We start from the raw sequence: 24,984 nt of genomic DNA, 5'->3' as shown, positions 1-24,984 counted from the left end.
ATCTGAGTCCGAGGTCATGACAAGATTGATGCCGTAGCCCCTTCTTTGCCACTGCCTTTGTCCGTGTTGTCACTGCCATATAACCGAGCCACGGATCCTGAATTACAGCTTACTGTGGGAACCAGTGGAGGTGTCGTCGACGTGGAGGTTCTAGGAAAGCAGGGTTCTACCTGCAACATTGGGACAAGACCTGCAACAATGGGGCAAGATAATGAATCGGCTGTAGAGTGAATAGATCGGCATTGGTGTAGTCCGACGACTCGATGTCATTAGTTGCCCCATACCCCAAACCACCAGCGAGTTTTCTAGTGAATCAACGGCATTACCTTGGTCTCCTCCCACGGTGCGGTACCAAGGCACCAGATCTATCGATAGGGCCTATTGGATGAGCGGGCGTCTGAGGCAGGAGTCATGGATCAGAGTGGGAGCGGGGTAGCAGAGGAGCTATGGTGCCATTGAGGCCTACCGTGGTGGATGCCGAGACATGGTGGTGGTAGGGAGCGGGCGAGCATTAGGAGGGCCATGAGGAAGAGGATGCAGAGGATTGGCACACCTGGCGATCTTGCTGCGTCGCGTCGGGGCAGCGGCGGCGTCCGGTGGCATCGGGTTGGCGGCGCAACTCCAACGTCCGGTGGCATCAGGCTGATCGATGGATCGAGATTGAGGAGGATGGAGTCAAGGTCGCGAGGAGGAGGTCGTGGTGTCATGAGGGCATCGCACAAGGCAGCGGCGTCGCGAGGAGGAAGCTGTGGTCTCGTGGTCTCATGAGGGCATCGCACGAGGAGGAGTGGACACGATGAGACGGATGTTTCGGTCCCACTTGCCGATGCTTCGAAAGAAGAAGAGTCATGGTCACACGTCGTTGGTAGAGAGGCAGACCCAAAATAAATGTCAAACCAAAAAGTGTCCACGCTTTGTTCTTTTTAGTTGTAGGAGATAGTGCCTCAAATGGTGCCATCTTGAGACTCTTCTGGTAACTATTGTTGTTGGAGAACTCAGCATAACATAAACTCTTATCCCAACTTGTACCATATTGCAAAGCACAAGCTCTCAACATATCCTCTAAGATCTGATTGGTTCTCTCTGTTTGTCCATCAGTTTGTGGATGATAAGTTGAGCTAAAGTTCAACTTAGTGTCCATAGACTCATGCAATTTCTTCCAAAAGTGTGATGTAAGCTGAGTACCTCTATCTGACACAATCTTCTTAGGAACTCCATGCAAACATACTATCCATTGCATGTATAATTTTGCCAACTTTGCACCCGTATATGTAGTCTTGATCAGTATGAAGTGAGCAACCTTAGTCAACCGATCTACTATTACCCAAATTGAGTCATAACCACTTTGAGTGCGTGGTAATCCAACAATGAAATTCATACCAACTTCTTCCCACTTCCACTCAGGTATCTTCAGAGGTTGGAGTAAACCTGCTGGTCTTTGATGTTCTGCCTTAACTCACTGACATGTGTCACAGATTGCTACATACTCGGCCACATCTCTTTTCAAACCATACCACCAGTACTTCTCCTTCAAATCTAGGTACATCTTAGTACTATCTAGATGGATAGAGTATACTGAGTCATGAGTTTCTCTTAGAATCATCTCTCGAATGGACTTTATCTCTGGCACACATATTCTCTTTCCGAACCACACTGTTCCCTTATCATCCAATCGAAAACCCGATGCTTTGTCAATTGTGATAAGCTCTGCTATCTCCTTGATTTTCTCATCTTCCAACTGACCATTGCGGATCTCTTGTTCATGTGTAAGTTCCACTTCCAATTCCATTGCATTAGCAACTATTCCCAAATTAAGATGCTCAAATTCAGCACATAACTCCTTAGGTAACTATGTCACTAGAGATGCATTAACATAGCTCCTTTGGCTCAAAGCATCAGCTACAACATTTGCCTTGCCAGGGTGATAGTGTACCTCCAAATCATAGTCCTTGATTAGCTCTAACCAATGACGTTGCCTCAAGTTCAAATCTTACTGAGTGAAAATATACTTCAAACTCTTGTGATTTGTATAAATGTCACACTTATGTCCAACAAGATAATGTCTCCAAATCTTCAATGCATGAACCACAGCTGCTAACTCCAAATCATGGGTTGGATAATTTAGTTCATGCTTCCTTAGTTGCCTAGATGCATAAGCCACTACTCGTCCTTCTTGCATAAGAACACAACCCAAACCAAGTCAAGATGCATCACAGTAGATGGAGAAACTCATGCTTAGATCTGGTAGTACTAGCACCGGAGCTATAGTCAACCTTTTCTTCAACTCTTCAAAACTAGCTTGGCATTGCTCAGTCCATATAAACTTAACATTCTTCTCAAGTAGAGATGTCATAGGCTTAGCCATCTTAGAAAAACCTTCAATGAACCTCCGATAATATCCGGCCATTCCTAGAAAACTCTAGACTTCACTTACATCCTGAGGCGGATTCCAACTCAACACATCACTAACCTTCTTGGGATCCATAGCTACTCCACCATTAGAGACAACATGCCCAAGAAAAGAGACTTCCTTCAGCTAGAACTTGCACTTGCTTAGTTTAGCATACAATTGATGTTCTGTAAGTTTTTGTAGAACTAATCTCAGATGCTCTTCATGTTTTGCTTCTATTTTGGAGAAGATTAGAATATCATGAATGAAGACCACAACAAACTTGTCGAGATATTCCATAAACACCTTATTCATCATATACATAAAGTATGCAGGGGCATTAGTCAAATCCAAAAGATATAACCGTGTACTCATAATCCATATCGAGTAGTAAAGGCAGTCTTGGGAATGTCCGATGAACGAATCCTTAACTGATGATAACCAGAGCGAAGATCAATCTTAGAGAACACACAAGCACCTCGTAATTGATCAAATAGATCATCAATTCTAGGTAAAGGATACTTGTTCTTGATGGTTACCTCATTGAGAGAGCGATAATCCACACACATCCTCTACGTACCATCTTTCTTCTCAACAAATATAATCGGGGCTCCCCATGGTGAAGAACTAGGACGTATGAAACCTTTTTCCTGTAGCTCATTTAACTATTTCTTAAGTTCTTCTAGCACATTGACTCCCATCCAATATGGTCTCTTGGCTATAGGTGCAGTTCTAGGCAAAAGCTCAATAATAAACTCAATATCACGATCTGGCGGCATACCCAACAAATCATCAGGAAAAACATCTAAAAACTCATTAACAACCTTGGTCGTATCCATGGTTGCACCATTCATCTAATTAAGATTACACACCTCTCTTGTCATTGTAGTTGCCTTGCATATAACTTCTTCTCCTATCTTGGATGTCAAGTGTATTATACCATTCTCACATTGGATAATAGCCTTTTGTGGATTTAGTCAATCCATTCCAAGAATCACATCTATGCTTAAAGACTTCAACACAATCGGATTTGCCAAAAACTCTACCCCCTTATCTCAACTCTTACACATGGACACATTAGAGTAGCTTGCATATCCCCACAAGGTGAGTCAACTAACATCTGTTTCTTCATAGGACATTTTGGTATATTGTGCTCCTTAACAAAACGATGTGCAATGAAGGAATGTGAAGCTCTAGAATCAAACAAAACTGATCCAAGGCTAGAGTTGACTAGACACATGCCAAACACAACATCTAGGGCTTCTTGTGTAGATTCTATCATCACATAATTGACTCTGCCTTGCACATGAGTCTGTTGTTTATGGTTTCCATTGCGGGATTGTTGCTTGTTCGGCTTCTTTGGACACTAACTTGCATAGTGACCGGGTTCACCACAACGGTAGCACTTCTTGCCTGAAGAGGGGGTGTTGGGCACACTATCCTTCATTGGGGAGTTGACGATTGGTTCTTGGGGTGGACTCTGGTTCACATACTGTTGCTATTGCTGGTGTTGAGGGAGTTATTGAGGAGGATCAAAATCCCACTGACTAGCTAGTTCCTGGTACCTTTGCTGAAATTCTTGCTGGGGAGTGTAGCGGGGGCGTGTGTTGCTACCTACAGATTGGCTTTGAATTCTCCTTTTCTTCTCTTATATTTCCCAACGCTTGTTCTCAATCAAAATGGCCCTATTCACCAGAGTTTGGAAGTTAGGATACGCAACAGTCATCAATTGCAGTTCAAGTCCATCATTTAATCCTTTTAAGAAGCGTTTTTGTTTCTTGGCATCATTAACCACCTCTCCTGAAGCATAACGTGATAGCTGAGTAAATTTGTTATGATACTCACACACTGACATGGAACCTTGTTTCAAGTTGAGGAACTCCTCCTCCTTGATGTCCACCAAAGCTTCTAGATCATGATAAGATCTAAAGGTAGTCTTGAAATCTTCCCAACAAATTTGTTTTACATCTTTCTCAATCTAAAATTAATTCCCACCAAGTTTGAAGCTGCTTCTTGAAGTTGACCAGAAGCATAAAGCACTTTCTCATGGTCATTACACTGAGCTATGTTAAGTTGTCGCTCCACAGCTCTAAGCCAGTCATCAGCTTCTAGTGGGTCTGTTTGCATGAGAGAATGTCGACAGATGTCCCTTCATAAATTAACCACACTTGTCCCTTGGTGGTGCTTGATGTGGGTTGATGCATACATTCTGAACATAGGTCTGTAACAATTGAGTCTGTGTCATCATAGATTGCTCTATAGCTTGGAGGATTTGGTGGTGGTGGATTAGCATTAGGGGCATTCCTTCTAGCATCACATGAAGCACTTCTCCTAGTAGAAACCATCTGTTTGCAAGATTTAGCACAATTATTGGTTGTAATCCATGATCCGGAAGTAGCTCACATGATAAAACAATCAATCTAAAATTTTATGTACGAGAACTACCTAGTAGCAGTTCAGAAAGAGAACCATATCTCAAGTTCTAGAAATCATATGAAGGCATTCCTTACTTGGCTAGAAAGCTTATGAAATTCTCTACAACTTTTGTATAAACCACCTTGCCAGATTCTGAGGTTAAGTTAGTCGAAAACAGGGTGCAACCAAAACTGTTCAGACTCCCAGACAATGCAGAAACTTCAACTTGTAGAAGTCATAATTCCCAAACCATAACAGATATGAAGATAATTCTAGTGGCATATGAAAGATACAGAAGTCTACTTTCATCCATAAAACTTTCATGACTTTTGGGCATCTACCTTTGAAGATATAACCCGATGAACACTGGCTGCTCAGAAAATAGCACACGCAGAGACGAGAAAAACCAACCCAACTATCTAATCATTGGTCCTTATGCCTTATCATGTAAACTAAATGAAATTGTGAGCATAACCCACAAAATCATTACAATCATTACAAAGATCCAAATGAAGCATGAACATCAAGACAACCATTCAAACATTAAAGGTTCACAATTCAAGCATTAGGGCTCAATGACTCTACTCATGTTACTAGCGTTCTTGTTGTATTAAGAGCTCAAAACTCTATTGCTTCACCCTCATGTTGCGCGAGAATGTGGTAAGTGATAGCTCTAAAAGCAATTCAAAGCAAGGGATGAAGATAGGGACAAAAGTTATAACAAGGAGGAGATGAACAACAAAGACAAGAATATAGTATAGGAGAAAATAGCAAGGTTTATAGACCAAGGATTTCATAGAAAATTCTAAACCTTAAAATGACCTTTTTCTAACTAGGCTTGCGTCCTACAGTCGACATAGCTCTGATACCACTTTGTAGCACTTGGTTTTAAGGACAAAACCAGATACACACCATATGTGTGCCCAGGAATTCAATTCACACATATAGCTACAAATGAAGGGGTAATATCAAAGACAATGCCTTTATTACATAGCGCATAAATATTCGTTACAAAAGACAATCTTATTTTACAGTATATACTATAACTCTATTCTTTGGGTGAAGCCTCCAACACCACAGGAATCGTCAACTAGTTGATCACAAGTCTAACACCTCTTGGAAAACTCCACTGAAGAACCTCCATCTGGTACCCATTCAAGATTTTGCCAAAGTATTAAAATAAAACAAGTGTAAGCTACTACCGCTTAGCAAGCATAACATGAGGGGATGTAGGCTCAAAAGACTTGACACGACTGAACTACGGTAAGCACTTTTAGTTGGTCATATTTTATTATTAATCATAAGTTGCTAAGCTATGCTTAGGGTCCCGAATATGAATAATTAGAGATATCAGCAATTTTAATCATAACCCAAACCATTCAAGTAACCAACTATTCAGTAAGGATCCAAGCCGCTTGTGTCCATGAGCACGGCTGATATACCAATTTACACTCTATAGAGGTTATACACTTTCGCCATGAGTCATGTTGCCCATATGCCCGGGTTAATTACTCCCAAAATACTTCCAAGGTGAACAGGTAGGGTACACTATGAAGCTTTTCCCCAGTCGTTCTAATAAGGAGCAGCCGCTAAGGATTCCATCTCCCAAGTGTTATGGAGTCATCACTAAAAGTGGCACTAATACACGCATCATAGTACACACCCTAGGGATGAGGCCCATACCCAGCCTGGTATGACCCTCTTGCCCTTTCGGTAAACTGCTACAAACTAGAAAGAGCAAGGTATTGGACTAAGACCAGAGCCATGTGGTCCTCATGGTTGTACTATAAGTCCTGGGTTGTCACTTAAAGATGAATCCTTATGGAGAGAAACTAGAGCACCCTAAGAAAAGGCTCAGTGCTCTAGCCCCCTTGGTTCTATGTTGCTAAAAAGTATCTTTTAATACCATGTTGCATATGTCTTTAATTGTATTCTTTAATCAATATTAGTTGGAGCAAATTGAGCATACTACTCACATGCAAAACTCATAGGTAAATCAAGGACAGGATAATCAATATCAAGGTAAGTAGACTCCAAGCGGTTCATTAACATATGCATATGAATTAAGATCGCATTAAAGTGAATAGGTAACAAGGAGCCTCATATTATACTTGCCTTAATTCAAAGTATCGCTGCTGGTCTTGATCTTCAAAGAGTTGCTCCAGATCACCAACACAAAACTCACTGTCTACTCGAGATCAAACAGCACCACACAGGCATCCACACATACAGGCATAGCAAACAAATATAAGCTAATTAGAACAATACACCAAACAGTAAAAATAGAAGTTAAAAAGATTTTAAAACTGTTCTACGCAATGCTACCAACACGCAGACGCGATAATCACTCAAATCGGAGTTAAAACGGATAAGTTATGAATTATACAAGATTTTCTTTTATAAAATAATAAATTAAAGCTAACCTCAATTTTAAAAGGTGAAAACATATTTAACAGTAGTACGAACACGTAGATTATGGAATTACGAACCTAACACATGTTGAACGGATCAAATCGGAGCTAAAACGTGAAAGTTATGACCTATAGAAACCAGTGGCAAAACTGTAAATTGATGGAAATGTATTCTGGATCTAAACCATAGAAACTATGCTTTCTAAAGAAGAAAACGTACACCGAAAAGATGCTATGGACTGCAGGTTAAGTTATTCAAAACCCCGAGGGCTCTTTAGAAAAAAAGACAGGGACTGTGGGTTAAGACCCAATTAATTAAAGGGGGTTTTATAAAAATACAAACGAAGGGGTATCGGGCTCTGTCTACCATTGGATTTGATTTGGATGGCTGAGATCAGATCAGAGGGAAGAGAGAGAAGACTGGCCGGCCGGCGGCGAGCAACACGGCAGCGCCATGGACGACGACGGGCGACGCTCGTTGATTACAGTCTACGGACCACCATTGAACGAAGCAAAAGCACGGGAAGCTAAAGGAGACGATGGCGAGCTCGTTCGGGTACCTTAGCAAGGCGCAGGGCGGACAGAGTTGATGTGGCGCATGGCGAGGCGGACAACGTCGGCGGTAGCGCTAGGTCACGGCGGCTTGGCATCTCGGCGAGGGTGGCTGTAGCTCTAGAGCTTGAGATTGGGAGCGGCGAACATGGGCATCTGGTTTTATGAGGCGGAGGTAGCTTGGGCGGCACGACAACGGAGCAGGCGTGGCCGGCGCGGAGTCGGAGGTGGCGGCGCAGTTGTGCCCGAGGCGGACACAGCGTGGGTGAAGCAAGGCACTACTGACAGGTGGGACTAGGTTGTCAGCGGGAGGGAGGAGAGGAGAGCGCGCGGCGTGGGCGCGGCTGGGCCAAATGCTGGGCCGCCTAATTTGCTAGGCCGCTGCGGAAGAAGCGGGGCACGGAGAAGGAGCGGGCCAGCGCTGGAGCTGGAACGCGCCGCGTCGCGTCTGGCTGGGCCAACAGGCCGAATAGGGAGAGAAAGAAAATTATTTCCCCCTTTTTTCTAATTTCCAAACCAATTTTGAAATGCAAATTCAAATCATTTTGAAGTTTGATTTTCAAACCACACAATACAAAAACATTATGCAGGAACATGAATGCACATACATGTAGGTAACCTTATATTTGATTTTAATTTGATAAAATTTTATTATTTTTATAAATTCAAATTCCCACAAAAATGCATAATAAATCAAATTCTCCTATTTTAAAATATTGCAAATTTTAGGGTGTTACAACGCCGCACCGAACAGGGGTTATAGAGAGCATGTTTTTTGGTGGTTTTGGGCATTGTACTCACCGGACATGTGAACAGGTCCATCATCTAGTTTTCAGGCCACTGGAAAGTAGCCATTGGGGCATCTTGTGCGGTGTCCGATGTGCCACTGGACATGTCCGGTTCCCCTGCAGAAACTGCATCAAGAGGATAATGGTTGGTTTGTTGAGGGGGGTCTATAAATAGACTTGGTGGCCGGCCTTATCCACACTCTTGGCACCCCATACACTTATGCACACCTCTTGATGTCTGAGAAACACACTCCACTCACTTTTATCCTTTGATTCTTCATTTTGGTGAGATATATTGGAGAGCCTCTAGTGCATTTGCATCACGTCCTTGCATTTTGTGGCACTAGTTGGACGAGTTGGGCTGGTGGATCTCTTGTTACTCTCGGTGCTTGTCGTCACCTAGCTGGCCCGGTGATTGGAAGGATCATTGAGCAGCTTTGGTGATTGTTGTTGGCTTCGATCGAAGCTATTGTAAGAGGCTCTTGTGCTCATCTTCGTGGGAGATCGTGAAGGGCAACTCTAGTGGAATCATGGCAAGTTGGTGTGCACCTCTTGAGTGCTTCTTGCAGCACCCAAGTGGTGGGTTTGACATGTGAGGCCAATTAGCTCGTGAACCATCAAGTGGGGATCGGACTCGCCACAACAAGGACATAGGTTGTCGGCAAGCAACTAAACCTCAGGGATATATCTTCTATCATCACTTGCCCCGTATGGTTTGCTTACTATCACTCTTGCTTTTACATTCATATTCTTGCTAGTGTGGTTGTTGTGTGCCTTGAGCTAGTGTAAAGTAGTGTTAGCTCTTTGAAGGTGTAACTAGTGTAGTGGCTTTCTTAGTAGCTTTAGCTAGTTGTAGCTCTTTAGTCTTGTTAGTAGGTTGCTTGTTTGTGTGACTTAGATTAGAGACCAAGGTCCTAGCATTGTTTAGGGGCTTGCTTTGGGTGTCAAAGTAGAAGCTATTTGGGCCATTTATTATACTAACCACTTTGCTCTAGTATTTGTAGGTTTGTAGGAAAATTTTTATAGACTATTCACCTTTTAGCCATCTAGATCCTATTAGAATGGGACAAGGAGGGTGCCGAGCTCACCGATGTCGTGATTGCTTATGACAAGTACGAGCTCATCAAGGCAGTGAAGACCAAGGCAACTTTAGAGTCCGGTGTCCCAACCATGGCGTTCAAGACGTCGGATGACACCAAGTGCATCCAGCTTGACGCTAGTGAAAATCCAAGACTACCAACATCAGCATGACCCTCCGAGTATAAAAACATCTTTGCATGGAAGCTGTTTGGCATGTGCCTGATGTCTCGAGGATGGTCGCAGAGCACTCCCTAAAGATTAAACTTAGCTCGAGGCCGGTTAAGCAATGCCTATGTCGATTCCACGAGGAGAAGTGCAGGTTCATAGCTGACAAAGTAGCTAAGGTCTTACTCCCTCTGTCCCAAATTATCTGTCGCTTTTGGTTTTCGTGCCGCAAATTTGACTCGATTTATAGAAAATGCGTATAACATTTGTATCTCTAAATAAATTTATTAAAAAATTAGATTCAAAGATCTTTCCAATGATACCAATTATGTATCATAAATATTAATATTTTGTTAAAATTATTTTTTGGGAAGCGAAAACGACTGATATATATTTTGGGACGGATGGAGTAATTAGCTGCCAGCTTCATTAGAGAAGTCCGACACTAGGAATAGCTAGCTAATTCAGTCAGGTCTATACGGGCCCGCATCGATCCTTAGCATTATTGAGTTGCTCGCTCGTGCCTCTTATTATTGCAAGATGTAGTTGGTGAATGGTGACTGGTGAGTCGTCAACTTCTGATAGTTACATGTTAACAGTGTGACGTTATAGTAACGCTTCTTTCCGTGGTGTTCACTTGTGACGTTATGGTAACTGGTGTTCACTGGTGAGTAGTCAACATCCATGCCCATGCTATTCCTGCTTAATAGGATATTTTTCTTTCACCAGCAAACCCTACCTTCCACCTATATATAACTTGGTCCTCACTTGTAGATTATATATTCAGTCAGTCACTCAACACCCACGCAGAGAGAGAGAGAGAGAGAGAGAATGGGCAGCACAACAGGGCTTGTGGACTGGCGAGGGAGGCCGGTTGATACCAAGAAGCATGGGGGAGTGAGAGCTTCAATGTTTATCCACTGTAATCGACGCTCTTTTTCACCTTAATTATCATTTTGAATACATTGTTTTGCTCTGCGATGATGTTTATACTCCCGCTGCAATAAATTAAACCTGACAAATAATACACCCCATTCACACCCTTGTAATGTTCACCGTTCTTTGCTCTATCTGCGCGTGCTTGCAGTCCTGGTATGGCTCGGCAACGTAGTCAACATCGGCAACAGCATGAACATGGTGAGCTACCTGCGTGGCACAATGAACATGGGAGTCGCGGCCGCCTCTACGACCAGCACCATGTTTTTGGCCGTCATGCAGATGTTCTCCATCCCGGCAGCCTTCGTCGCGGATTCCTACATCAGGCGCTTCTACACCGTTCTCATTTTCGCACCTATTGAGATCCTGGTATATCTTTAACTCGTTCTTACTACAGCATAATAGCTCCTGCAGCCCTTGACTCTTTAGGTGAAAAGTAGCTAGCATAACTAGTAAAAATATCGCTGCAAAGCTAGCTCTTCTCTTTGACTTACTCCAAAAGGTGCCTGAATCCATTGTGCATGTGGCCATACTTAGCTTATTTTCATTTCTGGCAATCATAACTTGGGCAACCGGATGTTCAGGCAAGTATACATGATGTTGAAACATTTTTTGCAAAAAAAAAAAGGTGTCAACATTTGTAAGAAAACATCATCATTTCTTGCACCATAAATATGGGTTCCACCAATGGAGAGTTTCTTCCATCCAGACTTATATATATACAATCCGTGCGCATACGAGTTAGAATAACTCTTGTCTAGCGCAATACAGAGTCCGATTTCAAAACGTATTGGGTTGTATATGGTCTATGTTTAACCAAATATTATGGGTCTTTGGATCCTTCATCCTTCCCTAATCTTAATAACAATCAAATATTCCTACTACTAAATTATTGATGTAATTTGATTAAGAATAAAGATGATTTTTATTATAACCTAGATCAGATAATGGTCTAACTAATTAAATCATGAACAAAAATCTTAGAAGTTTATTGTCTAATCTAACCGGGAAGCGACAACTGGGGTTGCACCTCTAGCAGATGTGGCGCCACAGGAAGCGGTGGCTGCCGAGCGGCGAGGCAGCCACGACAACCGGTTGGGGGTGGGGAGGCGAGAGGAGAAGGTGCAGGGGGGAGGAGGTGGCGGACGTTGCAAGGTAGCTGCCGCCGATGGCAGCGACGGCGAAGCGGACGCGGCCACTAGGATGGAGCCCTAGCGAGCGAGGTGGGCTGCTTGCAGGGCTTCCTCTTTTTCACTAAAGTTTTCTGCTCTTTCATGGATAATGAAGTATGTTTATATATTTCTACTGATTTTGTATGACATTATTCTAAATTGTACTTTTATAGACGGTCAATGTCCTAATGTAATTATTGCTTCATTGCCGATGGATTAAATGCAAAATATACATATTAGTAACTAAGTAGAGATACAAGTTTTGATTTCCTTCCGTTGCAACGCAAGCATGTTTATTAGTAATAACAAAAACCAAGATGCTCAAAAAGTAGAAACATATAAAATTTCGCCCACGTTTTAGTGGTCACCATTCACCAAGCTCTGTACACAAACACACCTGTTTTCTGGCAGGGCTATATTCTACTGGCCATCCAGGCTCATGTCCCATCTCTGCACCCGCCACCATGCCAAGCCCCAAACAACTGCTCACCAGTCCATGGCTCCAACCTGAGCCTTCTGCTGCTGGGCATCTTCATGATCTGTATTGGTGAAGGCGCCATCCGAGCATGCCTACCAGCTCTTGGTGGTGACCAGTTCGACAAATCTGACCCTGTCGAGCAGAGGCTGGAGGCAAGCTTCTTCAACTGGTACACCTCCGCCGTCTCGTTTGGGGGCCTTGTTGGGTTGGTGCTCATCGTCTGGGTGGAGAACAATAAAGGATGGGACGTTGGATTTGCGGTCTGTGCTGGGATCGTGCTCTTGGGCCTTGCAGTTTGGTCTGCTGGATTCCCATTTTACCGGAATCGATTGCCATCTGGAAGCCCTTTCACAAGAATTTTGCAGGTAAGGATTATTAGGAATTGTTCCATGCATGTGCATGCTTTCTATGCTTTTAGCGTTTGAAATTTGTGCAGCAGATGATAAATTGTTTTTTAGAACTTCCTTGTAAAGACAAGAGAGTAACTTTTTTGATCCCATCTCACCAGTTTTGCAAAATTTAATTGTGTGTAAAAGGTACTTGCTGCTGCATTCAAGAACAGAAACCTTCAATTGTACAACAATCCAGATGGATTTAATCAGATCACCGGAGGCAATGCAAAAGGAGTCGAAGTTCTAGAAAGAACAAAAGGATTACAGTATGTTCAAAATCCATGCGTTAAGTTATCTTACTCTCTCTCTTGCATATAATATGTTAATGATTGTTAATCACTGCATGTGTAAGGTGCCTAGACAAAGCTGCCATAGATAATGGAAAAGGAGGATCCTGGTCCCTCTGCACTGTACATCAAGTAGAGGAGACCAAGATTGTTATCCGCATGATTCCGATCTTCATCACCTCTGCGCTTGGCTACATGCCTGCTTCCATAATCCTCACATTCACTGTTCAGCAAGGCAATACCATGAACACGAGGTTTGGCGCGATCAATGTGCCCCCAGCGACGATCTTTGTCATTCCAACAGTCTTTCAGCTGGTCGTGCTAGTGGTATATGACAGATTTATCGTTCCATTCCTGCGCAAGAAGACTGGTTATGTGGGTGGTGTCACTCACCTCCAGCGCATTGGCATCGGCTTTGTTGCCGCTATTATGGCCAGTGGGGTTGCAGCCATTGTGGAGATGAAGAGGAAGAGTGTTGCAGAACAAAGTGGCCTCATGGATTCACCTGCTCCGGTTCCAATGTCTGTCTTCTGGCTTGTGTTTCAGTTCTTCTTCGTTGGGGTTGTGGATGTTACTTCTTTTGTCGGGCTTCTCGAGTTCTTCTATAGCGAGGCTTCTATCGGTATGAAGTCCATTGGGAGCTCCCTTTTCTACTGTATGATAGGAGTGGCAGCGTGGCTTGTGACTTTGCTTATTCAGTTAGTGAATCGGGTCACGAGGGACGGTGGTAGGAAGCAAGGGTGGCTGGATGGAGCAAATCTTAACAGGAGTAAGCTTGATTCATTCTATTGGTTGGTCTGTGTTATTGAGCTCCTGTCATTCTTAGGTTACCTCTACTGGGCCCGGAGGTATGTCTATAGGAATGACCAAAGAGTGGTCGACAAGGACAACAAGTCTCCAGTAGATTGTGATAGGGATGAGATATAACTATGAACATCTGGGATAATAAAAGCTAAGCTAGTTTCTTGCAAAGCCTAGAGGCAATTTGGCATGCTAGCCAGGCAGCTCTAAAATTGGTTTTTGTACTAGTCAACTTTGATATGAAGATGTTTGTGTGGAATTTTTAGACAGCATGTTTTCATATCACTAGGTCCATCTTTATGTGTATGGGCAAGCCGAAAAGCACAATGTTTAATATGGTTAGTTTACACGAAGAATGGATGCATGGTAGTAGTGCGTACAAAGACAGGTAGCTGACAGAGCAACTTAGTCAAGTGGAAATTTTGTTGCTTTATTTATTTGTGGCATGCTTGTCGTCTATGTTATGGTATCTTGCACTTATTTGTTGTACTGACTTGTGCATTTGTAGTACGTTAACAATTTAAGATTGAATTACATCTTGCACTGAATGGTTAGAGGATGCGCTTGAGTCTAATGTCTAATCGACGCATATTTCACTCAGAACAACATAGTAGCCTAGAGCATATTTTGCACCTACAAACATTAATTTGTACCTGAAGTTGATAGGGAAGCATATGTTAGTGCAATGTTAATTGATTATGATAAATTCATGGAAAAAAGGTACTGTTCAAATTTTATTGTGAAAGCCTCGGCTATTTTCTCCCTGTTACATGCCAACATGTACTAGTGCATAAGCCCCACATGAATGGCTAAGATGTTGCTGTGGAATGTTTATATAGTGTTTTGTCTCCCATTGTCTTACGTTTATGGGTTCGTAATTGTAACATTGCCAACATGAATAGGTTAATGGTTGTTGCATACATTTATAGGTACAATTAAATGTGCGTTATTGTTTTGTTCATCGATGTACTCCTTCACATACCATTAGCCTGTTTTTTGAGTGCAATGATCAATCTGCTAGACACCCCACACGATTGAGACAAACTTCCTCCCATACGTAGTCAAGCAAACCACATCTAGCACCAATCGAACCAAAGATCCAGTGCCTGATGATGGGTAAGTCTACCTCAAGTGCCCTCAATGCTCGTGGAGGGCAATGAGTTGGTGGGATGACTACCCTCGAGACAAGACCTCGAGCAAATGCCTCACTAGAAGATAGAAACCCGACCTCCCAGACTTAGGGCCTCTTTGGCAGGGCTCCGGTGGCTCCGGCTCCTGCCTGTCGGCTCCTGGGCGGCCGACACCCGGCTACTATTCACCGGAGCCGTTTTTCTCTCTTCTTTCCTCTCTCACTGACACCATCGGAGCCGGAGAAGCTCGTTTTTCTGTTTCCGCGGCTCCGGCTCCTGTAAGCACCTATCGGCCCGTGGGCGGCCGACACCCGGCTACAGTGCAGGAGCCAGAGCCCTGCCAAAGAGGTTCTTAATTGGGTGGCAGCGTGAGACTGTCTGGGCTAGAAGCGGTAAGAACATGATAATACGAGATGAGGGACATAGCAACTGGCATAAAGGGTGTGGGGCAGAGATTGATTAAACAAGATGAGCAACATGGCAGCGGCTAGACCTAACTTGGATGGGAGCTCTTGAGTAAGAGACGAGCCGAGAGGAGGGTATATGGGGCTGAACAATTACTATTGGAGATAAAATGCAATTACAGTTATGGCCGTAGCAAAATAACTCTTATTCCAATAATTGCTTTTTAAAATCAACGCCAGCAATATTTACACACAAAATACCTAGAAGTACCAGCTTTCCACTACCAACCACTTTAAGAAAGCTCATAATTCGTAGGTTGGGGCCGGTTGTGGTGACATTTGCATATATATATTTTTTTCCCTAATGGCTGAGTCTACAAAAGAGAATTTAAGGAGCCCAGTCAACAAATGTGATGTAATCCACAGTTTTGTAGGAAGGAGATCTATGAGTATTGTTCAACAAGCACAAATTAAGTATTCATTAAGACACGATCATTGTTTGTTGGTGTCGTTTCACTGTCCTTGGACTGTTGGACATCCTTTGCCAGGTGGTTTGTTCCTCACTGGACAGTGGACACTGCTTCCTTTTGTTAAGTCTGTCTACCCAATGACCATGTGTTTTATACAGTTTCAACACATGAATTTTTTTGCACTATAAAATTAAGATCCAACAGTCTCCATCCTTCTTCTACCTCTAGCCTCCAGCCTTCTTCTACCTCTAGACAATCATAAATCACAAGATCACAGATCCACATATCACAAGAAATATTTTTTTTCTATGGAAGGACAAATCACAGATCGCAGAGGAGGAGAGGCCTACTGCTGGCTTGGTAAAAAAAATCGCTTGCCGTTGCCGTCAAGTCAGGGGGAGGACAACGCAGCGCAGGCAGGCAGGCGACCAGGAAAAGCGGCGCACAGGGGTAGGGGCGACCCCACAGCGAAAGCGCATCGGACCCCACAGCGAAAGCGCATCGGATACCCTGTACAAAAATTCATGTGTTTTTTTTTATAAAACACATGTGTGTCGTATAGCATTTGTGTTTGTTAAGCCTTCAGACCTGTTTTCTTCGTCAATCTGCCGAGAGAAGAGCCGCTACACATAGCACCAGGCATGAGCCAACAAACAAGCTTAGATTGCAGAGCATAATCTGGAAGATTTTCACACACACACACACACACACACACACACAGAGAGAGAGAGAGATGAGATGAGAGAGAAGAGAGAGAGAGGAGAGAGAGAAGGAGAGATGAGAGGAGAGAGAGAGAGTGAGAGAGAGAGAGAGGAGAGCGAGAGAGAGAGAGAGTAGAGAGAGAGAGAGAGAGCGAGGAATGGGCGGTTCATCAGGCCTTGTGGACTGGAGAGGACGGCCGGTGAACACCAAGAAGCACGGAGGAGTGAGAGCTTCAATCTTCATTCATGGTAGGCCAGTAGTACTAGCATAGCATCCATAGTTCATGGGGCCTGTTTCTTTTGAGTGCTCTCAGACCCTTGCTCAACTGTTGAATCCAGTAATCGTCGATGATATAAAGTTCCCTTTTCAAAGTGTTTCAGATCTGCTTTCTCATAATCTAAAAGTATATATGCACAGTTGCACAACACACATCTGGTTTAGATAGCTTATTATAATGTCTTCTTTAGCTAGGTTGCTCATCTAGTCATCTTATTCTTACCTACTACTGCTTTTTTTTGTTCTCTCCAATAATTCAGACAGACGTGACCTATTTTGTTTCACTGGACATTGACATCGCCATGGTTGATCTTAGCAATCGGTTTCTCTATCAAACGTTCCGTTCCACATGCACAAGGCTGCTTCCGTCCTGCTCACCGTTTTTACCTGTTCGTGCACCTCGATCTTCCTTGCAGCGCTGGTGCTGCTCAGCAACGCAGCCAACATTGCCAACATACTGAATCTTGTAAGCTACCTGCGCGAGGAGATGCACATGGATGTGGCAAGGGCCTCTACGATGGCGAGCAACTTCTTTGCCGCGCTGCAGATGTTCTCCATCCCAGCAGCCTTCCTTGCTGACTCCTACGTCAAGCGCTTCTACACTGTCCTCATCTTTGGCCCAATCGAAATACTGGTATTGTATAAGTTGTTACTCCATTTTTTTCAGACAAGGTGCCTCTATATTTTTAATTGTTCCTTCTAAGGTATTACTTGTTTCAGGAAAAAAGATAATATTCCTGTACTACACATGCTCAACAGTTTGCTTGTCATGTGATCATGTCAACTGCTAGCTAGTTGTGTAGTGGAGACACAAGTCTTGTCATTTTCATCTTTGTTTCATGGTCAGTAACTAAAGTGTAATAATTGTCAGATTGAACAAATGCACTCAGATCCGATCCGATCCATAAACATGCTCATCATGCACATGTCGCAGGCTCGCAGCGCTCTGCGAGGTGGTACAAAACCAAACTATTGGGATAAGATGATGCTAATTTTGCTTTAATATGAACTGACATAATGTTGGTCTGACATTGTGTATAGTAATGAACCAGCACATATATATCTTTGTTGAACGCATAACAGAAGATTATTAAGTTTTTTGTGATGCATTGCATTGGTGAGGATGCAGCAGTGACTAGAACGAAGATATGTAGAAAACTTCTCTCAACGCTTAGTGTACAAGTGTATCATCTATTGCCTTCTGGTTTGAAACTAGTACAAACTTTCAACAGCTTCATTGGTGAGTTGATCGGTGCCACTCATATCATTTGAGTAGATTGAAGGACTAGAATTAGTGTTATGCTGCCTTTTGGGTTAGAGCTTTGGAATTACTCTCCGTGACCAAAAAGTCAGTAAGCACTGGAGGTTGATGGAGCTGGTCTTCTACTATATTCTTCGGTGGTGGTCTGTCGTCACTCTGCTGACTTTATTTAGGTGTCACGTATGAGTAGTTGGTGATCTGTCACTCCGGTGACTTTAGTATTTGGTTGGGTAAGTAGGGTTACCAATAATGATTGGTACTCTATTTGTGGGCACTCGGCAAACGAGTCACTGAAATGTGGGTGAGTCCTAGGCAGGGTTACGATTTTTTGCCCTACTTTAATTTTTTATTCAGATAATTAACATTTGTTTAGGTTTTTCAAATTTTAGCTAAAATTTCACATTGTTTCAAAAGCTTTTGCCGGAATTATGGCAATTTTCGATCTGTTTCTACCTGTCCCCTTTGGTATTGGTTCATACTTACGTTCTTCTGGAACTATATTGTTTTCTAGGCATTTAACTTCTCCGTTCTTCTGGATCTATATTGTTTAGTTCTACACATTCTCCAATATGTCTAGTTTCGCACCCTTAAAATTTCTTGAATTTTATCCTTAGTAGTGTACAAACTGTTTAGATGTGCAATTTTACCTATTAATCTCCAGAACATATAAAAATATCAAATCATCAAAGTAAGACAGCAGACATTACTGCTGATCAAAGAACCAATTTAACCAGAAATGATTTTAACCATCTAATTATTAGAAACGAAAAAAAAAGAGATGTAGGACTAATATAACTAAGCACGGTGATGTGCAGGGCTATATCCTTCTGGCGGTCCAAGCGCATGTCCCATCTCTGCACCCGCCACCGTGCGTCGCCGGACAGCAGGCAACCACCACCTGCGAGTCCGTGCACGGCTCAAACCTGAGCCTGCTCCTGCTGGGCCTCTACCTGATCCCCATCGGCGATGGCGCGGCTCGGGCGTGCCTCCCGGCTCTGGGCGGGGAGCAGTTCGACACGTCCGATCCCGTAGAGCAGAGGCAGGAGTCGAGCTTCTTCAACTGGTACACCTTCGCCATCTCGACGGGTGGCTTCGTGGGGCTCGTCTTCATCGTGTGGGTGGAGAACAGTAAAGGCTGGGACCTCGGCTTTGTCGTCTGTGCCTTGTTTGTGATCCTGGGGATGCTGATATGGATTGCAGGCCTCCCGTTCTACAGGAACCAGCTGCCAACTGGTAGCCCCATCACAAGAATATTGCAAGTATGTAGTATTGATCAAACAATATATATGTTAACTTCATGGATAATGTTTTGTTTATTTGCACGGTACTGCTAATACACTTTCCACACTCTCGTTAGGTTCTTGTAGCAGCATTCAAGAAAAGAAAAGTTGCATTACCAGCCAACCCCAGTGAGCTAAAACAAACAGGGCAAGACGACGCAGGTGCCCTGGAAATGCTGCATAGAACTGATGGATTTCAGTAAGTAGCTAGCTGGAGAACATTCCAATTATTCCTCCAAACATTGTGGTGAAATGCAAAAAAAAATGTCCGGTCTTTTATGTTTCTTTTTTTTTTCAGCTGCCTTGACAAAGCAGCAGTAGACACCGGAAAGACTGGAGCCTGGACTCTCTGCAGCATAACCCAGGTGGAGGAGACCAAGATCATCCTCCGCATGGTGCCCATCTTCCTCAGTGCTGTGCTCGGGTACATTCCGGTGCCGCTCATCCTCAATTTCACGGTTCAGCAGGGCAACACAATGGACACCAGGCTTGGCGCAGTTCACATCTCACCCGCAACGCTGTTCGTCATCCCTACGGTTTTCCAGATGGTTATCCTCATCGTTTACGACCGGTTCATTGTCCAGTTCCTAAGACGAATAACCGGGTACGTGGGCGGTGTCACGCACCTCCAGCGCATCGGCATCGGGTTCCTTTCAACCGTAATGGCCACCAGCATTGCAGCCCTAGTGGAGGCCAAGAGGAAAAAAGTGGCAGAAGACAGTGGCCTTGTGGATGCTACAACTGGAATTCCAGTGTCTGTTTTCTGGTTGACCATACAGTACTTCCTCCTAGGTGTTGTGGATGTCACCTCCTTTGTAGGGCTTCTTGAGTTTTTCTACAGTGAGGCGTCCATGGGGATGAAGTCCATTGGGAGCTCCATCTTCTACTGCATCCTTGGGGTGTCTGCTTGGCTGGGGAGCCTGTTGATCCAATTGGCAAACCGATTTTCAAGACACAATGATGGTACAGGAGGCTGGCTTGATGGCACAAACTTGAACAAGGGGAAACTTGATCGATTCTATTGGTTGCTAGCAGTTCTTGAGGTGGTATCACTATTAGTGTACACCTTTTTCGCTTGGAGCTATGTTTACAGGAATGACCAAAGGGTTGTGGTTGACGGAGATAATAACGCTCCATCAGATGGTGCGGTGCCATAAATGTGATCTGATCACCTGCAAGTGTTTCAAAGGAGGTATTGTGAATGGTGACGTGGACAATTCATGGATTAGCATGCACTCAAGCAAATCAGCTGAGAAATATATTTCTGGTTGGTTTCATACTCCCTTTGTTGGTCACAAATAAGTGATGGTATTAACACATTATTGAAAAAATATGACTTCAACTAGTAGGTCTTGTTGTAATAAATATTTGTGATGTTGAGCCACTCTTGTTGGCAGTTTGAGTTGGAAAACGCATGCATGTAATGTTGAGAAAACCATATTTAACTGTTTACCCCCATTAAGTTTATTTCTTTTCTCTGGTTTTCTTAATTCCATGTCATACCATCCCATGTATTAATTAAATGATACAACCAGTGGCGGATCCAGAAAAAATATTAACGGGGGGGGGGGGGGGGGGGGGGGGGGGGGGGGGGGGGGGGCTAGCCAAAGAGAGCTAGACCAACCTAACTCAATTAAATCTCATACAAAGGTATTTGATAGCAGTTTTAAACCTTTTAAATGACAACATAGATAAACAATTGAAAGTGCATCATAAAACGCATAAGAAGAAGAAGTAAAAGATAAAATTTTTATAACTAACCAACAGAAGTTCAATCGATGACGACGCATTCACACTGCCATATTGTTCATGAATCATTAGAAGCAATTTATATACAAGAAAAGAATAAATTAGTGACACAAATTTCAAGTATTTAACTTCAAAGTTTTGAAGGTAGAAGGGAACATATATCATACTACTAAATTGTTCCGAGGCACTAATATACGGCGGGTTTTCATGTCTTCAAATTATTTTATGATTTTGTCATTCTTGATGCTTCTAAATATCTCCTTGTCAGTGTAGCATATCATTAAGTGATTGAGCCATTCATCACCCATTTTGTTACACAAATCTGTCTTTACAATAGACATAACAAAAAAATCCACTCAACTGAAGTTGTTACCACCGGAAGAGTTAATGTTAATTCAATGAGCCGATACACCAATCGATAAGATGTGTTCATTTGAGTCTTGACTATAATTTCAGCAACCTTTTCAAGCTCCGTACATCCAAGAAAATCTTGTGTTCTTCTAGCACAACTGGGGAAAAGAAGATCACCAACATCAAATTCCACATCATAAATTTAAGCAAGTCTCACAAGCTTATCTACATCAAAATTAGAGAAGGAGTTCCTTGGGTTAGGACAAGCCATGCATACTAATAATCTAAACTAACTTCACCAAATCGATGATTCATCACTGTCAAATGGCATCTATGGCAGCAAGGAAAACCTCAACATGGTAGAAATGCATGTTTGTTCTTTGGTTCATAAAGTCATCACAGTTTAGCCTAGCATCATTGTGAGTCTTGCAAGTAGGGTGGCGATTAAAAGTCCTTAGATTTTTTTGCAATTATCGTAACCTTTCATTGCATAGATAGAACTACCAAATTTTTCAGGCTTTCCCAGATCAAGAAAAGATAATAATATAAGCAATAAGCTTCATCCTTGGACTCACAATACTCAAGCCAATCAAACTCGTCAAACCAAGTTTGTTGAAATGATCTCCATTGACCACTTTCCCATTTACAAGCAAAGGTAAGATTACGAGGTTGGGTTGGACCTCTCAAAGCATATGCCCTTCTTACTTGGTCTCTAATTTTATGTGGATATTCTTCAATTGGTTTGCGATTTTTTAGGATCACCAACTACATTGGATTGACTAAACTCCACTGTACGTATCTTTGGTTGATTTGTGCTGTCATTAGTGTCTGGAGTTGTTGATTGTACCAGTACCATTTGAGCTACAAAAAGATTTGTGCAATGTTCTTTAGGACATATTGAACAATCTACAATTTATTAAATCTTAATCAAATTTTGAACAATTACAAAGTTCAAAAGGCATCTAAAGAAAAAGAATAGGTATTCGATATACCTGTCTCACTAACTCTGACTCTAACTCACTGTCTGTCTGCGTCTGCTGCATGGCCCACTAGCTATCTGGCCGAGCCACCGTGCCAAGGCCCTTGGCCGGCTGGCCGGTGCCTAGCAGGCCCGGCAGGCACTGCTACGATGCGCGGCTGCGCTGCGTGGCGGCACGGCTGACGCTGCCTCCAGTGCTCCCACCCTACGCTCGGCCTCGACGGTCTTCGCTCCACCGTCCGTGCCTCTGCTCGCCAGCGACCGGTACCTCTGTCCGCCACAGCTAAGGCGCTAACCCTAGCAGGCTAGCAGCCACCGCTCGCCTTGCCCGTGACCAATAGAGGAAGGGAAAAAAGCCAGGCCTATTTCTTCTCCTGATGGGCTAGCTACTGACTGGCTTCTCTACTCAACATGACAACATGTCTAAATGGGAAGCTGAAACACACATACTGGTCTAGGAAGGAAGGCCAACTGGGCAACTCATTTCTATCCTACGTCCACCAGCGTCGTTGAGGACTCCATGCACTCCTTCCTATTGTTAATGGTTTAAATTTTTAGGGGGGAGGGCTAAGGGGGGCTCCAATGGTGCGGCCAGGGTAGGGGGCTCGAGCCCCCTGCCCCGGTGGTAGATCCTCCCCTGGTTACAACCTCTCTCAACATTGGTGAATTATTTGACTTTTTTTTTTTTGAGGAAACTAGAGGGGCCAAGGCCCCTACAGAAGTTATTTAAACGAAAGAGCAACCAGAGTACAAAGAGAGCAGAGTACAAAGCAAGGACTGAGCTAAGCTAGACTGAACAAAAAGAAAACACAAATTTAAGAAACAAAGAAGGAGACAAATAAAATGAACCTAATGCTCTATTCAGTTACAGAAGCTGGATCCATTGGTTGAAGGCAACTGACAAGCTAGCTTTTACCCTTAGGGAGACTAACTTTATCTCTCTGAAGAAAAAATCCTGCAATCTTGAATCCCAACTTGATTATTATTGAAGATCAGTTCATTTCTGGCCCACCAAATTGTCCAACTCATGAGAATGATAACCACCATGAACAACTGACTTTGCATTTGCTCCTTGATAGCCAACACATTTTCGAAAGTCCCCTGCATGAACTGTCTGCAGATTTAAAATTTCCCAGCACTGCTGGGCAAAAGGGCAACGCCAAAATAAGTGTTCTACAGTTTCTTCCACCATGAGAGAGCAGATTTCACAGTTATATGATTCCAAAGTCATACTTTTCCTTCTAAGAATATTTCTTGTACTTAATCTGTCTTTCAAGAGTAACTAGTAAAAGACCTTGTGTTTTGGCTGGCAATAAGATTTCCAGAGCCACTTGAATGCTGGGTCAATTTCAGTATGCCCAAGCATTTTTTTTATATGCTGAAATGTCTTCCCTGGCACACCATTTAGTAGAACCGAGGATGTACTAGAATTGAAGATGGCCCTCACCCAAGAAATCCATTTTTGACCGAACCCCTAAGCTTCCATAATTGAAATCATTCTATTTTATCAAAAGGCTTTTCAAAGTCCAATTTGAGGATGACCATCTCCTTCTTTGACTGATGACAGAAGTGAATGTACTCAAATGCCCAAGCAAGACAATCTTGTATTGTTCTGGTTTTGATAAAACCATATTGGTTCTTATGCACTAAAGGAATGATTGAGGACTGCAGTCTGTTAGCCAACAGCTTAGTCAGGAGCTTAACAAAAGAATTGAGCAAGGATATGGGCCTGTAGTCATTCACATATCTAGCATTCATTGTTTTGGGGATTAGAGTAATGTAGGAAGAATTTATACTCTGTAAGTGGCAATTATTGTTGTAGAAGCCACTGCAAAGATCATAGAAGTCATGTTTAATCACTGGCCATGATGCCTTTAGAAACTCATTATTGTAACCATCCGGCTCTGGAGATTTGTTATTTGGCAGTGCCTTAATCACAGAATCAATCTCATCACTAGTAAATGGGTCCTTAAGGTTTTGCAAACTTCTGCTTTCTTGAATCAGATCACCTAGATTTATAGTAAAGCATGTAAAGCTTCAAGTACCCATTCTTTCTCAGAATTCTACCCATAAAAGATCCTCCTTGTTTTTATGATCAGTTACTGTTACCTCATCCCTGGAAGTTAGCTCATTTATTAAGTTCCCTTTATGCCTTAGAGTTGCATTTGCATGGAAGAACTGGGTACCTGCATCACCAAGTTGTACCCATTTAACACTTCCCCTTTGCTTCTAGTAGATCCTTTGCCTTTCCAATAAACTTAGGAGATGTTTATCCAAAAGCTTCTTGAAATTCCATTCTGCTAGACTCAAATCTCTAAATTTAGCCAGTACTTCTAGGAAAAGAATTATGGTTCTAACATTAGCAATAACTGTTTTCAGGTTTTTCATCGAAGCTTGCCATTCCCTCAAGCATTTCCTCAGATTTTTTTAGCTTTGTAGTGATTAGTTTTGCCTTGTCATTTACATTAAATTGGGTTCCCCAGCTTTGATTCAGTATACCTTGGTAATTGTTATGA

The 24,984-nt window shown here is 42.9% G+C and overlaps 2 protein-coding genes across 2 annotated transcripts; both read left to right on the top strand.

Annotated features, from left to right (window-relative positions):
- The first annotated feature begins 10,600 nt into the window (after positions 1–10,600).
- LOC136482118 (protein NRT1/ PTR FAMILY 4.5-like) lies at positions 10,601–14,138 on the top strand. The gene is made up of 5 exons (XM_066479362.1): positions 10,601–10,722; positions 10,888–11,105; positions 12,320–12,751; positions 12,923–13,044; positions 13,131–14,138. Exons 1-5 carry the CDS (start codon positions 10,632–10,634, stop codon positions 13,990–13,992), a joined length of 1,725 nt encoding a protein of 574 aa, XP_066335459.1. The 5' UTR covers positions 10,601–10,631; the 3' UTR covers positions 13,993–14,138.
- A 2,573-nt stretch (positions 14,139–16,711) lies between these two features.
- LOC136483779 (protein NRT1/ PTR FAMILY 4.5-like) lies at positions 16,712–20,819 on the top strand. The gene is made up of 5 exons (XM_066480942.1): positions 16,712–16,820; positions 17,265–17,482; positions 18,925–19,368; positions 19,467–19,588; positions 19,688–20,819. Exons 1-5 carry the CDS (start codon positions 16,730–16,732, stop codon positions 20,544–20,546), a joined length of 1,734 nt encoding a protein of 577 aa, XP_066337039.1. The 5' UTR covers positions 16,712–16,729; the 3' UTR covers positions 20,547–20,819.
- The last annotated feature ends 4,165 nt before the right edge of the window (positions 20,820–24,984 follow it).

This window comes from Miscanthus floridulus, chromosome 9, assembly GCF_019320115.1.
Source record: "Miscanthus floridulus cultivar M001 chromosome 9, ASM1932011v1, whole genome shotgun sequence".
Taxonomy (NCBI): Eukaryota; Viridiplantae; Streptophyta; class Magnoliopsida; order Poales; family Poaceae; genus Miscanthus; species Miscanthus floridulus.
The sequence above is the reverse complement of the archived record's forward strand: the minus strand, read 5'-3'. Positions and strand labels throughout refer to the sequence as shown.

What these genes read in the sequence shown, in the direction of transcription:
- LOC136482118 (XM_066479362.1), top strand. Translation starts at nt 10,632, where the DNA reads ATGGGCAGCACAACAGGGCTTGTGGACTGGCGAGGGAGGCCGGTTGAT. An exon ending in AGCTTCAATGTTTATCCACT is followed by an intron (nt 10,723 to 10,887) that starts GTAATCGACGCT and finishes GCGTGCTTGCAG; the next exon opens with TCCTGGTATGGCTCGGCAAC. An exon ending in GAAAGAACAAAAGGATTACA is followed by an intron (nt 13,045 to 13,130) that starts GTATGTTCAAAA and finishes TGCATGTGTAAG; the next exon opens with GTGCCTAGACAAAGCTGCCA.
- LOC136483779 (XM_066480942.1), top strand. Translation starts at nt 16,730, where the DNA reads ATGGGCGGTTCATCAGGCCTTGTGGACTGGAGAGGACGGCCGGTGAAC. An exon ending in TTGGCCCAATCGAAATACTG is followed by an intron (nt 17,483 to 18,924) that starts GTATTGTATAAG and finishes GGTGATGTGCAG; the next exon opens with GGCTATATCCTTCTGGCGGT. An exon ending in CATAGAACTGATGGATTTCA is followed by an intron (nt 19,589 to 19,687) that starts GTAAGTAGCTAG and finishes TTTTTTTTTCAG; the next exon opens with CTGCCTTGACAAAGCAGCAG.